The 16,691-nt window shown below is 47.3% G+C and overlaps 1 protein-coding gene across 3 annotated transcripts in view; it reads right to left on the bottom strand.

Moving 5' to 3' along the window:
- The window catches only part of PWWP2A (PWWP domain containing 2A), a 309,946-nt gene that overhangs the window by 159,055 nt on the left and 134,200 nt on the right, over positions 1-16,691 (bottom strand). For all 3 annotated transcript variants that reach the window (XR_011305040.1, XM_069653901.1, XM_069653902.1), the window contains exon 2: positions 13,603-15,279. Coding sequence is in view for 2 of the 3 variants with exons in the window: in XM_069653901.1 (XP_069510002.1) it covers positions 13,617-15,279 (1,663 nt within the window). In the remaining variant the exon portion in view is untranslated. The remainder of the gene's footprint in view (positions 1-13,602; positions 15,280-16,691) is intronic.

Here is a 16,691-nt window from a genome sequence, read left to right as displayed (position 1 = left end):
TGTCCTGCCTTACTGTGGTCCTTGTAAAAGTATTGAAACTGGTGTGCTTCCATAACTCTGCCTTTTTCCCTCCCTTTTCTTTACAACTTATTAGAGTGCCATCTTATGTTAAGCGTTCTGTCTGAATGAGGTGGTGTGTGCTGAATTTACTTACCTCTTTTTTGCTAGTGTAATTTACAAGTGTGTCTTTAAATAAATAATGATATACTTTTACACCAAAACTCTGGTCAGTGTTTGCGTGTGGTACTGTGTCTCTGTACCTATTGTGTATACTCTATATACTGCCTAACTCTTCTTGAGGGAAGTCGGACTGCTCAGCCACAGCTACCAAGTGAATCTGTGTGGTACAGACTGCTACCAAGTGGGTTTACTGCCAAACACCTGTAGTCCTAAATCTTTTGCAGTGGTCCCTAAGGGAACTGCACAGGTTTCTGCCCAACAGCATGCCTGAACGACTCCTAAGAAAACTACAACGCATTAAAAATGCGGCAGCCAGACTACTTTTGAAACTACCCTGAAGAGAACACACCGCACCAGCGCTGAAAACACTACAATGGCTACCAATAAAACAACAAATAAAATTCAAGACAATGTGCATTACGCACAGAGCAGTACACAACGAAGGCGCCGAGTTCCTAAGAGACAAACTGCACCTACATCAACCAACAAGAACGCTCAGTTCAAGCATGGACATCCGCCTGGAACCGAAGCCCTACAACAAAAGAAAACTTGAATGATCCTTCTTCTCTCACCAAGACCCGAAAACCTGGAACGACCTTCCAAAGTACATACGTAACAAAAGAAAACACCTATTATTCAGGAAATTACTCAAAACATGGCTCTTCACGTCGTAACTAGAAAGACTGGCCACAGGGGCACCGACATAACTAAAAACATCAATGAACGTAGAGCGACCGCGATACGCACCGATCAATCAATGTGAAAAGCTGAGGTAAATATCCCACGTCATCTTAAAGGACCAAACGGGAGACAGTCGCAATACGACCAGACAGTAAACATAGCAGACTAAGACAGAAAGACTAGAACGAATCATCAAGAGGACCAGGACCTAACTACGACCTTCCCCAACAGCCCTTAGAACAAAACAAAAATGGAAAGAAAGCATTGCACCACGGGCCAATGCAATGGGTGAGACACAGAATGTTTTATCACTACACACGGTCCACCAATACAAAGCAGGAAGCACAATGCCCCACCACACAAAACTACAACTAAACAATCCCAAGGATGTTCACCCCACGGAAATCAAAGAACCATTCAGGACAGAACGTCTGAATATACACGCTCACCAAGACGAACCCACTAGGACAACACTTCAACACGACCCTGACCGTGAACCACCCAAAGCCTTAACCGACCAGGGTCACACTAGATCACCTGAGAATGGATATCACCCGCCCAGTCCCACACCTGAAGATTAGGTTCAGATGCACCCACCAATTCAAACTATACTCAATATGATACAGTAGGCTCAGCGCAACACCACCAAATCGACTCGGCCCACGAGGAACCAGCAACATCCGAATCCACAGGTAAACAACTCTAACGGAATCATAAGTACCTGAACCAGGATACAGACGCCAAGAACCCAACTCTCAATCTTCTGCATACTTAAACCCACGCAAAACCACACAACCATCTCTCTCCCAGCAATCCGCACACACTTTACCACACTGCACCAACACCACATAAAACTTCAACCACAGCACTCGAGGCCTTCATCCGATCCTAGCACCAAAGCCCAGCACTCTGTGTATACCGAGCTGAAGGTGCCAACAGCACACCACTTCTCCCACTCTCCTCCTCCCCTCCTCCCGACTAACCCTACCCCTCCCTTCCTGTTTACAGATCCGCCAGAGCGCCTGGGGACCAATTCCGTTGGTGACGGTGCGCTATACAAGTACCGCTAACATAACATATAATGTTGGCCCTTATTCTCAGCTACACTACTTTGCAAAGCTATTGGAGCACGTTGCCACTAATAACATTTACAAAATCAAGTGAATGTTGGTTCCTGCCTGAGAACAAGCAGTTCAACTCATACGTTTATGCATTTGACACTTCCGCCATCATGAATCTCAATGCTGACAATTGCCAGAGTCCGAGGCAGCAAGTATTTCTCTTTTACTTTGTCCACTTCACTTTTTACTTCACCTGTTACTTCATCTCCAAGTTACTTTTGTGAATAGGATTGCGCATGTAAATATTATTACCGTATCTGTTCATACTAACGTTATCAATGTATCTGAAAATATCTCATGTCTATACATATTTTTTAATATATGCCAAACCTATGTCTTCCATTGTTGCCGGTGGTAACTCTTGTAATGTGCATTACCGGCTTTCCAGCGCCCGGATACCCACGAGTTTGGTCCGCTCTACAAATGTTAAATCAATCATTCCATTCTGCACTGCTATCATATTGAATGCCAGCACCGCTCTGTGCACTCACCATTATCCAATGGTGAGCTAGAATGCCATATTGGCAAGTAAATAATGTGGAGGACTGGCATTAATGCTGAGAGGTAATGACGTATTCCTGGTTAGCAGCTTGCAATTTGAAGGGGATGAAATTACAGTTTTTTATGTAAACAGGAGGCAGAAAACTCTAGGTTTGGCAATGATTTGTAATTTATATGGCCAAGTTGACTTTTCTGGGATTCGAACCTGCGAACTGCAGATCACGCACAGATCGCAAAGACAAGCACTCAACCCACTAATCCATTTTACCAGCTAATTATTTGGGCTTGATCTTGGTTAGACGAATTTATGGTGGTTGTGGTAGTAAACCCAGAAATACCCAAGGGGCCTTTGTCACGTTTATTCTATTAAATCTTTGGATCAATAAGTGATTCTCCCCTCTAGGTTTCAGGATCCTCAACCTCGACAAGTCAATTGAAAAGCAGCTTAGAACAAGTTTGCTGTTCTAATTCAGCTTCTTTGAATTTTGGTCCAAATCCATTACTCCCCAGTAGCGAGCGCTCTGCTTCTACAGTATAAAATAAAGGTTTGCCTGATCCATCAGATTTGTTGTATCCAGTGGAAGTTTTGAGCACAAAGACTAGCCAGAAAAAGAATTTGCATCGTTAACGAGTTATTTAACTTGCCTCGCAGATAGGGCAGTGGCGTGAAGTTACATTTTGGAAATCGTGTTTAGAAAGCAAATCACAGGATTCCGGCAATGGAATCTTGTCAATGCAGCAAATTTGGCCTTCAGCACAGAATATTTTTTTTATTCTGAAGTGCAGTTCGAGTTGAATAATGGGTTTACCGTGGTGAAGGCTAATCTTGCTACATTATACAGAGAATCGCCAAGCTGCTATGTTGTTTTGCAACAGAGTTGCAATGGTTCAATGTAAAAAGTATGCACAAAAAGGGAAATTGGAAGAACTCATTTTTAGAGTGAAGATATTTTTACAAGCCTCTTCCTGTTCTCCAAGTTTCAATAGGTGATTAGTTTAGAGATTTAAAAAATAGAAAATTAAACCGGTTTGGAGTGCCTGCCCCTTTACGACAATGCAATGTAGCAAAACTCTCTGCTTAAAGAATGGCAGAAGCGAGAGGTTGCACATTATACTCATCAATAGCTGCGGCTCCATTACATTGCTATTAGAGCAAAGAAATAGCCTTTCCTGCATAGAAGTCTAGCACCCAAAATAGGCTTTTCACATCAGACTAGCTAGGTGTCAAACACAAACCGACTAGGTTCTGCAGTCCAATTCGGCATAAAAAGACAACTCGCCCTCCTCACAACAAAAAAGGGGGCTGCTGAACCAGTAAGTGGGATGGGGTTCTGAGAGTTCCAGAAAGATAGTTCACTGAACGCATTTAGTTGCTCAAACAGCATTATGGAATTAGTCATTTGAGAAAAACAAGTGGTCCTGGTATTAACACCTCAGACAGCGGGCATATATAAAATATTACAGTGCGCAACTAAGTCACATTTTGTGAGTGCTCAGAAGAGAGCCCCCAATGTGGGCATATAACAAAAACCTACAGATCCATAGGGAAAGATATTCAGAATATCACATAGCCCCATGTTTAGTTACCACGCAAAATGAAGTAAACCTGCTAGGCTGACTACATGCAACATTTCTCCCTGTGCTATATAGACAAGAAGGCTCCCACCTGTGTATTGGGTCAGTGCTGATTTAGTTATCCTTTCTAGCAAGAGCAGCAGGCATAATCAGATAGTGTGAAAGTAAGTATTGTAATGCCACTAGAAGTAAAGCAACTACAAATTCCCAAATAAAAGGAATCTATAAACAATCTATAAAGGGGTCAGTAGGGAGTGCAGCTGGAGGAGCCGACATGGGCGGGGATGGCAGCTGGTCTCCTGCCGCCTCCCACCGCCCAAAAATCCACAGGTCCAATAAAAAAACCTATGGAGAGGAGGTCAACTGCAGGAGGCAACAACATCCTTGTCAGCTCCGAGTGAAACCACAGGGCAAAAAGGTCAAAACAGTAATGCGAAGTGGGTAAAGACTCCCTAGATAATGCCTCCCACACCGGGGAAGGGCCCGAAGGCCTAGGAACATCCTGCATCACTGGCATCGCTTGAGGAGACCACCATTTCATCATTTGTGGCACCATTCTCAGTCTGGTTATGGCACTTGACAAGTCTGTTCTTGGAACCCTTTAATGGAACCTCGGCCTTGCCGATAAACTTACCAGACACTGCATACTGGGCACCTTTCGAGTTTAGTCCTCCTGGATTCAGACCCTTGACGGGGAACCTCTTAGTCTCCCCCGGACTTGTCCCACGAATGGGGAACCACAAAGTAACATCCAGTAGCTAAAGTTCCAATGGGAACCCCCCCCCCCAGTCGAGGAGACGCAAGGAAAGGAATCCCTCAGCTGGGGTTTTCTAAAGATCGGAGAAGGAACATGTTACTTACACCTGTAACTATTGTTCTCCAGCATGAGTATGGCATGATTCACATGCTCATGAATATTCCTGGGAATACTCAGTAAAAGAAAAAACTGTTTCACTTTCACTTTAAAACTGTATTTCTCCTCTAAACCAATCACTGTCCTCTGGGTCATACTGGCCGCATCCAATTATAGTCCTCTTTCTAAGCCCCGCCTCTGGCAGCCATCTTCAGATTTGGGAAGCACAGAGTGGCAGCATGGCCAATAAGAGCCGCAGGGGGGCCGGAGGGAGGGTTCGCATGGGAATTCATGCCAGACTCATGCTGGAGAACAATAGTTACAGGTAAGTAACTTGTTCCTTCTCCAGCATGAGGTCTGGCATAGCTCATATGCTCCTGAATAACTAATACACAGCACTACAACACTGCACAACCACGGGAGGTGGTAAGGCTCAACAGAAGCAATTAAACGTACCCCTCGAACAGGGTCACCTCAAGCAAACGGGGTGCAAAGCACTGCCTGGCCGACTCTGGATTCCTCCCTGGAATCCCTGTTGACGCAGTAGAACTTCGTGAAGGTGTGCGTGGACGTCCACATTGCAGCCCTGCAGATGTCGAGCAGGGTCACACCAGAAAGGAACGCCATCGTCGCAGCGATCGCTCTGGTGGAATGGGCTGACAGCCCGGCAGCTGCCGGTTCGCCAGCCGATGACAGTGCATCAGGCAGCCGGAGATGCACCTGGAAATGGACAACGCCCTTCCATGGTTCACAGGACTTACAAATAATTGGGAAGTCTTCAGAAAATAATGAGTTTCACGTAGAACTTCATAAGCAACGTCCAACGAGTGCTAGGCCCTTTCAGCCGGAGACAAAGGTTCCGGGAAGAAAACAGGCAACATTAAAGGCTCACTTAGGTGGAATTTCGACAGAACCTTCGGCATTAAAGAGAGGTGTGTATGCAGTACCACCCTAGATTCGTGGAAAGTCAGATATGGTTGCACGCAGGATAGGGCCTGGATCTCACCCACACATCTGACAGAGGTGATGGCCACAAGGAAAGCTATTTTCCATGTGAGAAACTTGAGTGGGGCTTGATGCATAGGCCCGAAAGGTGCCCCATGAGCATCGTCGGAACCACTTTGAGCTTGCATGCCAAGAAAGGAGCCTACAACATCGGGGGAAGAAAAATAATAATAATAATTAAAAATAAAAAAAAGAAATCGGAAAAGCCTCTTTAACTCCTTGACAAGTCTGTGGGACGAAAGAGGATCTTACCGGGGATTTGGTATAGCGCGAGATGGCCGCCAGGTGTACCTTGATGGATGCATTAGCCAGTCCAGCTTTTGATAATGATCACAAGCATGATAGAATCTGCGGCACTGTGACCGGCACTACGTAGAAAAACGCTTCCGCTTATGGGCGTAGCACTTTAGAGTTGACAACGCCTTGGCTTTGGCGAGGACCTCCTTGCAGTCCGCTGGCAGCTCATACCTTCCAAACTCTAAGGCTGCAGGAGCCTGCATCGTTATGAAGGATTGCACCTCCCTCCCTGGTGAGCAGCTCCAAAAGTACCGGCAACTCGACTGGAGGAAACGCCGACAGGCTGAGAAGGTCCAGATACCAACTCTGCCTCAGCCAAGGCAGGGCGATGAGTAACCTCTTGCATCGACACCGAGTGTGTTGATGACACATAGGAGAGGAAACTGGGGAAAGGCGTACAGAAATAGACCTTTCCACGTGAAGGAGAACGCATCCCTCAAGCTCCTCGGTTGGTGGAATCTGTTTGAAAACTGCCGTTTGGCGCTGTGGCAAAAAGATCGGGGGGTCTGCCCCATTTCACAAACAGTCTTCCACTGGACCCTGACGAAGTTCCCACTTGTGGCAGGAGCGCAGCTCCCTGCCGAGGGAGTCTGTAATGGTGTTCTTGACGCTTACCAGGTGTAGAGGGACGGGAAACATCCCCTGTCCGATGGCCCAGTGCCACAAGTCCTGCGCTTCCAATGAGAGCGCTGGGGATAGAGTGCCACCCTACTTCCAGATGTAGAACATGGTGGTGTTGTCAGTGAAGATCCTCACCACCTTGCCCTTCAGAGATGGTAGGAAAGACTGAGGGCCCAGAACAGTGCCCGTAGATCCATGATGTTGATGTGCAGATCCTTATCTGGAAGCCACAAACCGCTGGCGTGTAGATGTCCGGTGTAAGCCCCCCCCATCCCATCCGGTGGGCAATGTGGGAGCGCACCTACCACCTTATCGCCCACCGGAACTCCTCGTTGAGGGATCTTATCCGCAAAACTCCCAGACACTTGTAACCAACGTGCATCCAAGAATTCCTGTAGCAGTCGCATCTACAACCTGTGGAGACGGACAAGGTAGATGCAGGACATCATGCCTAGCAACGACTTGATGGCCTGCACCATGGTCGTCACGCTGAGAGTCACTGTACTTTCCCTTGAATAGCTGCAAACTTCTCCTCCGAAGGCGACACCAGGCAAGCCACCATGTTGAGTTTGGCGCAGAGGAACAGCGCGTTCTGCGATGGCATCAAGCAGGACTTTGGATAGTCCACAGAATCCCAGCTCCGTCAGAAGTCAGACGGTCTCCTTTGTGTGCTCGTCAGCTAGATCTTGCGAACGAGCGCTTATCAGCCAATCTTCCAGGCATGGGTAGGCATGTATGCCTTGCAGACGCAGATGGGCAAATTAGGCCAGGCATTTGGTAACTCTCAGAGCCAATTTCAAGCCAAAAGGCAGGGCCTTGAACTGGTAGTGCTGGCCTTGCACCACGAACAGTAGGATCTTTCTATGTTTCCCATGGATGGGCACATGGAAGTAAAAGTCCTCTAGGTCCAACAACGCCAGGAAATCCCCTTCCTCCAGTTGGCCAAGCACATGCTGCAACGTGACCATCCTGAATTTTTGGGACGTCAGGTACTTGTGTTGACGGCGCAGGTCCAGGATGAGTCTCCAACCCAGCTTTCTTTCTTATCAGAAAGTATCTGGAATAGACTGAAACATCGCCCCTTTCCGTAACATGGCTCGCACTTCTTCGAGGAGTTGAGGGAAATCAAGCTCCTGACAGGAAACCGGTGTGATACGTGGGTACCTGCGCTGAAACTCCAAGGTGGGACGCTGGCCGAGAGCGTCCAGCACCCATCTGTCAGTGGTGATGATCTTCCACTCGTTGCCGAACCTAGTCAGCCATTCTCCCACCAGGGTGCACGAGTGGGGGCCAGATGTCTTGGCCGATTCAGGCCTGTTTGGGCGCCGATGCCCTTCCCTGCGGGCGACGGGAACGCTGATCTCCGCTACCCTAGGCCGGGGAGTGACCTCTGAAGGATTCCTGCGTGGAGGATCGGGGAGGCTGTCTGTACGATGAGGAAAAACCTTTGGATGATATACTCGATTTACCTCGGGAGGAACGAAAAGATGAGCAATGCTGTTGCAGAGTGCCAAGGGAACGGCCATTTCCGTATGTTGTCTTTATGGCTTGATGGTATTCATTGACTGCCTTCCTGAACAGCTTCTCCCCGAAGGGCATGTCCAGCACCTTCGCCTGAATGTCCTGCCGAAAATGTGTGGCCTTCATCCATCCCTGCAGAGGAAGACAGACTGTCTCCCATCTGCCAGAAACCTGTGTCGGTGATGTCCACTGCCACCATAATGGCATGGTCCAACACCACCTCCTCTCCCTGAAAGAGGGCGAGAGCTTCCATCTTCTTGTCCTCGGCAAGGAATTCCAAGATCAGGCCCAGGTTGTACCAAAGCTCCCGGTCGCATCAGACCAAGATGGCCAGGGCATTAGCCGCCTTAATCGTGGATGCCGCGGTGTAGATCACTCTTTCCCATTGCGTCCATCTTCTTACCCTTGCTGTCCTGGGGAACTGACTACGAAGCCAAACGTTCTTTGTGGCAGCCAACACTACCGAGTCTGGAGACGGTTGTGACCTCAAGCAATTGGGCACGGAATCCTGCACCCTATATTTCTTCTCCAACCTGTCTCGCTTGGTTGGAGCAGCGCATGGGTTCTTCATTAGGGCTAAGCCTTCCTCCCAAATGTCATCCAGGAAGGGCACCGCCATGACTGTCTTCCTCTTGGACTCCAGTAGATGATACAATAAACACTCTTTCCTGGTCTCCTTGGGCACCAGCTGGAACAGCTCAGAGGAACTGGAAATCAGAGTGGAATGATCCCACCTCATCTGGTGGGGAGACTCTAGGAGGGACGTCCAGGTGCGGTGAATCATCGTCGGCCATGACAAAGTCCTAATTTTCATCGGTTCCTGTGGCTATCTCAGTACCAGTGTAGGGATCTGCTGGTGGGGTCAGTGGCTGACGTGGTGGAGGAGGCTGATGTGGAGGCATCGGATGATGCTTTCTCTTTTTACGTGGAGGCTGGTAAGGGGCCCGCAGCGCCACCGGTGCTGGGAGGTAACCTCTGCTGGATCTGTCACCAGGATGTGGAGAGTCGACAGGATGTCCATGGATATGTCCCGTGGTTGCAAAAGGAACAATGGATCACTAGGCCATGTGCCGCCATTGTTGTCGTCCTCCTGGACCTATGGACTGACTTTTGGTCATCGTTGTCCATGGATGAGATGTCCATCGGTTTAACGTCAACCTTGGAGGGCTGTTTTTGGGCCTCCTTGCCCCCTAACCACCCCCTTTTCCCTCCCTGAGGGTTTGGGCCTGGGATTTGGACTGGTGCTTATCGCCCCGCAGGCGTGCCTGCATCCTTCGCTGCTGCCTCAGTGCCAGTGCCGCGCCTTGGAGGCAGGGAAACCCTTTGGGCCGTCACAGTAGGTGTTGCCCGGGTGGCCGAAGAGGACTTCAGCTGTGCTGGTTGAGCCTGCTTGGGCTGTGCGGACGACTTCTCCTCTGGTATAGGCTTATTCGATTTCTCCTGTAACTTGCGTGGACGACTTCCTCTTTGAGGAAGAGCTCGGTGGCAGGCTGGCTACAGAGGCTAAAGGTGATATTGATTGCGGCCTAACCAACCTGGAACCCGTATCTGCAGTGAACCCGGTGGAATTGGACTTGAGGTTCTTGGCCTTATTTTGTAACGCCACCTATGGGGCGACCTCAAAGGACTTGCATCCCTTCCCAGAGCAAGACCGCTCTTTGGACCGGCCGGCTTTTCGATGGAGAGAAGGTTTTTTAGCTGACAGGAGAGAAGGATTTCTTAAGAGAGAGAGAAGGCCACATGTACAGACAGAAAGACAAGATATGCAGTTTCATCCTGTTCTTTCGAGAGGTCACTCTGAACCTAGAGAGACACACGTATGCAGATATTTTGACGCAGCCTGCATTCAGAAAACGCTTGCTTGACAGAAGAGAAAATGCTTAGCTATGAGTTACCGTAGGGATGTATGTATGTCATTTCACACTATAACCGAGAGCATGCTTTGAGCAGAATTAGAAGCTTTTGGAGATCAGAATTAGATCGAATTCAGAAGGAAAGCAGAGTTCGACAGCAAACTGGGAGAGCAGCTGGCAGGAGATCGGATGAACTTGGCAGAGGCTTGAGGTAGTTCGAGTGAGCAGTTTGAAGAGGAGACCAGATTGCTGAGGGGCCAAGAAAGAGGCCCTGTACGAGTCTTGCAGGCAGCTGGCTGTCTGGGAGAGCAGAGCTTGGAGGAAGAGGCTGGGGAGATTGATCACATCACATGCTTAGGGGAGTATTGCTGATTGAGGGTTTAAGAGCTACCGACACAGGGATTTTTGCACACACAATCTGCAGGGTTTGGAGTTTTGACACACCGAGGGAAGGGGAGATTCATCAGGCACACACCTAGAGAGTGTCGATGTGTGTGTTGATGGGAATGAGAGATGCTGACGCTTGCCACATATAGCTCTAGGCTGCTTTGTTATTAGCATTGTTGTTACTAGGCCGAAATGCATTGTAAATCCAGCAGGACTGGATAATTGTTATTAGATTGCTTGCATAGAAGCCAGAAGGGCTGGTAATGTTGCAGTAGTGACCCATGCAATGGGGTTGCAAATTTGTTGCTTTTTTGAGTACTGTTTATCATGCACACTGCTGTGCATGAATAAAAGTGTTTTCTTCTATTGTTGAATCTATTCATGTGTTTTCTTTCGTGTCATGTTATCTCATTTCCGTGTCATTTTAGTGTCTAGTTTGGTCTGGGTTTTTGTGGTTTGTGTGTCCCATATTTTGCAGTAACAGTGCACACCGCCCTGATAGAGATTTGGCAGACTAATAATTGTCGCAACAACGTGGGGCCAGATTAGCGCCACCCCAACCCTCCACACCCCCTCCCCCCGAGGTAGATTTTCGATCGACAGCAGGCTGGCTACAAAGGCTAATAGGTGATATTGATCGCGGCCTATCCAGCCTGGGACCCGCATCCGCAGTGAACCCAGTGGAATTGGACTTGCGGTTCTTGGCCTTATTTTGTACCATCACGTATGGGGCGACCTCAAAGGACTTGCATCTCTTCCCAGAGCGAGCCCGCTCTTCGGACCAGCCGGTCCAGGGCAAGACATGACCCTGCTCGGAGCACGGGACTTGTTCGGATTGAGCCATGCTGCCAGCCTGCCATGCCCGTCTTTCGTCGTCTTCTACGAGAAACCCAGACATATCTCACACTTTATCTTCTTGTGGTCCGGGTGAAGGCAGTAAAGACATTGTAGATGTCTGCCCTCATAGAAGATGTTTCTCAGCCTGCATTTGGTGCAGGGCTTGAAGAGGGTCCTTCCCTCCTTTTTCTCCTCTGTCATGGTCATAGGGCGCGAAGTGGGCCCAAGACGGCCTTCCATAAACTTTGACGAATCTTCACCCTTGAGGGGCGAAAAGCTTCACCAACAACGGGTCCTCGTTGCCAGCAGATGAAGAAAGTGCACACAGGCTCTGATGGAAATAAAAATCGAACTTTTCAGTGAAAATAAACTTACAAATAGCTCAGAGAGCAACTCGAGGACTCCCACCACTGAAGCGTGCGGTTAAAATCTGAAGATGGCTGCCAGAAGCAGGGCTTAGGGAGAGGACTGTCATTGGTTGGGGGCAGTATGACCCATAGAAAAGTGATTGGTTTAGAGGAGAAGTACAGTTTTAAAGTGAAAGTGAAAATGTGTTCTTTTAACGAAGATTCCCAGCAGTACGACAGGGAATTTTCATGAGCATGTATGTGAATCCATGGCAGACCCCATGCTGGAGAAGAGTACTTGCCTCCAAATGCTTTTTCGCCTCCAGCAAATTGCGACGATGATCAGGATTGGAGAAGAGGTCTTCTCAGCGATGCTGCCAATGAGGGAGTGCGCACACAGAAAAGGTGTCACAATAGCAGTCCCACCGATGTTCCAGGTCCAAGCACTCCAGACAGTGAATTCTGGCAGCAACGTGGCAGCTGCTAAACCAGCTTTGCCAGGCATTGGCAATGTAACCGGAACACCTGCTACAGGCCAGAAGGCATTGGGAAAAAAAGACAAGGGAAAAGAAGCAAAAGAAAAACCATGCACCGGAGCCCTTACTCATCCGGCGCAAACAAAAAGGCCTGGTGGAGGTGCGCGATCGTGTGCAAGCACATGCACAAAATCAATTTGAGAGAAGGTTCCCAAATGCACCAAAAATGCTCAGATCCCATCCCTGAGCTACTACAACAGCTTGTGTTGCACTAACAATATGTTTCTATGCATCACCCATTACTGCCTCCTAGAAACTTCCAAAACATGCATGCAACACTCCATGACAAGTGCTACAAAATGGCTGACCGGCTGCTTCTTCTCAATTCCAAACTGTAATCCTTTACAATAACCATATCAACCTGTGCACAAAGGCAGCATAATTCCTACGTGGGGCTACAGCTAACCCATGGTTCAATACACAGTAAACCTAAAACTGAAGCAATGATTTAATGAAGGTCCAGCCTCCCCAAAGGGAGCGGTGCTTGTGCAGAAGGAGGGAGGGGAAAACCTGTGCGTGTACAAATCCAGGTCAGATTACCTCGTCTTCAAACAGTAATCACAATTTTCAGCATAAATTGTCGAGAGAAAAAGAAATTCGGATTGCTTATATTTTATTTACAGTTTTGAACATTTCATAGCATTTCAAATGCAACATCACTTCTGAACCACAAAAACCCTAGACTAGGGGGAAAACGAAATATTGGGCACATTTAGTTCCAGCTATTTACAAAATGTTATGAATGGGAAAGACTTGGGCAGCATCTAATAATGCAAGAATGAAGGTGCATTAAAAATCATTCAGAAACTGAAGTATATTATCTACATCCTATTTTTCTCAGTGGAAGGAGAAACTGAGGTTTTGGAGTGCTACTTTGGCTTGGCAAGCCCTGTGTATCAAGTGTGTCATTAGTAGCAAAGTGTCATGGAGGAGGACCAAATACAGGCAAAGTTGCAACGATTAAAGGGGAAAACGAAAAACATCATTTTCTTTGTCCAGACCGACTGTCCAAGAATCGGACATCGAAACAGTTAAAGAACTGCTTCTGATGGGGACACAGAGGAAGAAAATAGCATTGTGATCTTTCCACACCATCTCCACCCTGTGGACTCATCTACTGTCCCCTCCCCATATGCATCATCGTAATTTTCCAGAAACTACGAGCATCCAAACAAAGCAATATTTCACTTTCATCCAAATCAACTTTCATCTTTCATCCAAATCAACTTCCAGATACTTAAATCTGACTAGGCTACAATATGGAGCCTCCAAATTGTTGCGGCCTACCTTACTTGACGTGTTCACGTTTCAAACTGCGTCAGCAGGGCCCGCACTTCAGGGGTGAGCTGTTTGGCAGCTTTTGCTGCCTCTGTGATGGCCTTGCGATACAGGCCTTTTCTCTTCTTGTTAAAGCGCAACTGGAAGGTGTCTAAAAAAGGGGCGAGCTGTGACACTGGAACGAAAGAAGTTGTTGAGGACCCAAACCAAGAAATGCGAGCCTCCTGCCGCACTAACAGACCGTTATCCTTCCTGCTCACAGTTATATTAAGAATGCGGGCAGGCCACCAGGGGAAGCCATAAATCTTGGCCCACACAATGTCCCCTGCGCATATGGTCCTGCCATCTGTTCCAATACATTTAGAAACGTTTTTGGAAAACACCTTTATTTTCAAGGGATTACTCTGCTTTTTGTCTTCTTTTAAAGAGGAGGAAGAGGGAGGAGTGTGCAAGGTGCCTGGGGGGATATCGAAGTTCTCAGTGGAACTACATTCAGAGTGAGAGGATTTTAAATCGTCTGTGCCTTCGCTACTACAAACGGAAGCACTGGAAGAGCCGGGCTGCTTCTGGTTTAGGGCCACGTAAACGGTTATATTGCTTTTGCTACCACACTTGTCCTGTAGCTGCGGATCTTCCAGCTCCCCAGGTGGTGCACACACTTCAATGTCCTGAACCTCCCCACTTGCCTCGTTAGGGCCCTTCATGGGGCTTTGCATTTCTGGGAGGGCCTCACCTGCTGACCGGGTGGCTGTGTAGCGAGGCTGTGGCTTGACTAGAATTTTGCTGCTCCGCATACCCTCGAGCCTGGTCTTGAGCGAGGCATCATTTTCTTCGTTGCGGTACCTTTGGGGCTTTAGTCGCAGTCGGGGCGGCAGAGTCCCCGAGCTCGGGCTTTGAAGCCGCCTTGGGACTTGAACCCTGGGATGTGCATTTTTGGAGCTGCGCATGTCCATGTGTTTCTTTTGTGCCTTCTCTTTGGCGATTTTCAACACTTCTCGCGCTTTTGCATGCTCCATGTTTTTGTTCTGGAGCACTTTTTGAGTGTGTAACTGAGTTTTTGAAGTGTTTGCCTGAGTGGGAACACGCACAATTCTGCCACGCCCATGATTGTGGTTGGAAACTTTCGCCACAGCAATCCGTTTGTGGCTTTCAGTTTGGCTCTTACCATCCACACCATGATTGGTTTTTAGTCTTTTGCTCACAGCAGTTAGACTCTCATGCCTGCGCTTCCTGCTATCTTCACTGGTAGCACCACCTCTTTTCATTTCCTTTTTGTCAGTCACAATACTGTTTTTGCACTTATCACACAAAACCTGCCTGGGTCGAAGTTTGATAGCATTCATTATCGAAGTGGGTTCTTCCCTGAACAATTTCCTCTTAGGTCGCCGAATTTTCCGTGGAGGAGGTTGAGGTATAGACTGGTTATATGTGTCCCTGATGAACAAAGGAGGGGGGTAAGGAGCTCCTTCATGGAAGAGTGGTGGGGGGTTGGATGTCCACAGACTTTGAATTCGACTGGGTTCCAAAGATTGAGCAGGGGAAGGAGGCATTTCTGAAGAGCCTTTCTCTTCATACTTGACCTCAGTCTCTTCTCGGAATGATTTCACGTGGGGCTCACTGTAGGTTGTGGTACTTTTGTATTCCCTTTTAGGAAAAATTGTCACTGGGATTCCATGCGGTCCAAACCTTAAATAAACAAAAAAGAAAGCATGATCAGTTTAAGTGGAGAACGTTTACAAGAAAAATGTTTTTAAGATTAACTGCAAATTGATGGTCAGATCTGTAAGTCACATTCACTGGAGGGGGCACCAGCTGTCCAGAGCTAGGCAGAGGTGCATCCTTTATATGTCCTATATTTGTATCAAGGCGCAAGATTAGTACGCAGCAATGTTATTAGATGCATATTTTAACAAATCTTCAAGTAGAGACTAAAGCCCAGAACATCGCAAAATGACAGAAAAATAAAGGATCAGCAAACGACAACCTTACAAGTTCTGCCAACAAACCACTGAGTACTGTCCGCACAGGTTCCATGTCATTAGATCAACAGTAATTAGTTTGTGGTAATTTACTACTAGTAATTACTTAGAAATTTTACATCGAATTTTAAAACATTTTATTTTGGGCGGGGGACCCCTTCCTCTTCAAAAATCCTCTACCTAAACCCCTCACCCATCCCCTAATTAACCCATAATTACCAATACTATTTAATGTAATTTCGAAGTAATTAATTCGTAGTAAATGATCATAAAGTAATTACTGTCGATGAATGAACGGGATACAGTCAGGGGGCACATATACAACTACAACAGTCAGTTTTGATCAGACAATTGAGCTAAGCAATCATGAATTGAAGGTCTAAAAATTCTGATTCCATTCAATAAGAGGACACGCGTGTCAAAGACAACGGTACAATGCCTGTAGTTTGACAAAAATAAACCTAGGATTTCGTGAATTTACCAGTTTGCATTCATTGCTAGCCCAAAAAAGTACAACTTCCCAGTGCCGCATGAAGTAGGGGTGCTGCAGCACCCCCTGAACTCAAAAGATTGCGCAGCATGGGTCTGGCCAAATGCTACCTTTTAAAGGTGTTTTTTGGTGACATTTCTGCACGCAAGTACTACATTGTCAATGTTGACAAACCACTGCTCATTATACATATCAGTGTTTATTTTTCTCGCTGATGAGTGGGTGCCTTTTGTAACCTGAACCTTGTTGCACTTTCTGGGGGTCTGAAAAAAGTGAAAGGAAGACAGTATGTCGAATGGTTAATGCACAAACATCGAACAGTTTAAAATGGGTTTTGTTGGGTGTGTTAAAGGGTATATGTACTTGTTGATCGGCTCGGCCAATAGAATAGGGTAAGGATTGACTGGACTTTCATCCTGAGCAAATATATTGTAAAATGGAGGGCAGCGTGACAATTCTCAGCAGGACTGCAATACTTCAACTGGGCTGTATTGACACCTCGGAAGAACTGCAATACCTTTAATTAACAATTAACTTCAATGTGGGCGTGGGCGGAGCCTACATTTATTCCATATGGGAATTCAGGACTAACATACAAGTCCTTACCACTTAAGATCTAGTAACGTTTC

This window comes from Ambystoma mexicanum, chromosome 3q (assembly GCF_040938575.1).
Source record: "Ambystoma mexicanum isolate Mex_15411 chromosome 3q, UKY_AmexF1_1, whole genome shotgun sequence".
NCBI classification, from domain to species: Eukaryota; Metazoa; Chordata; class Amphibia; order Caudata; family Ambystomatidae; genus Ambystoma; species Ambystoma mexicanum.
This window is presented reverse-complemented; position numbering and strand designations above follow the sequence as displayed.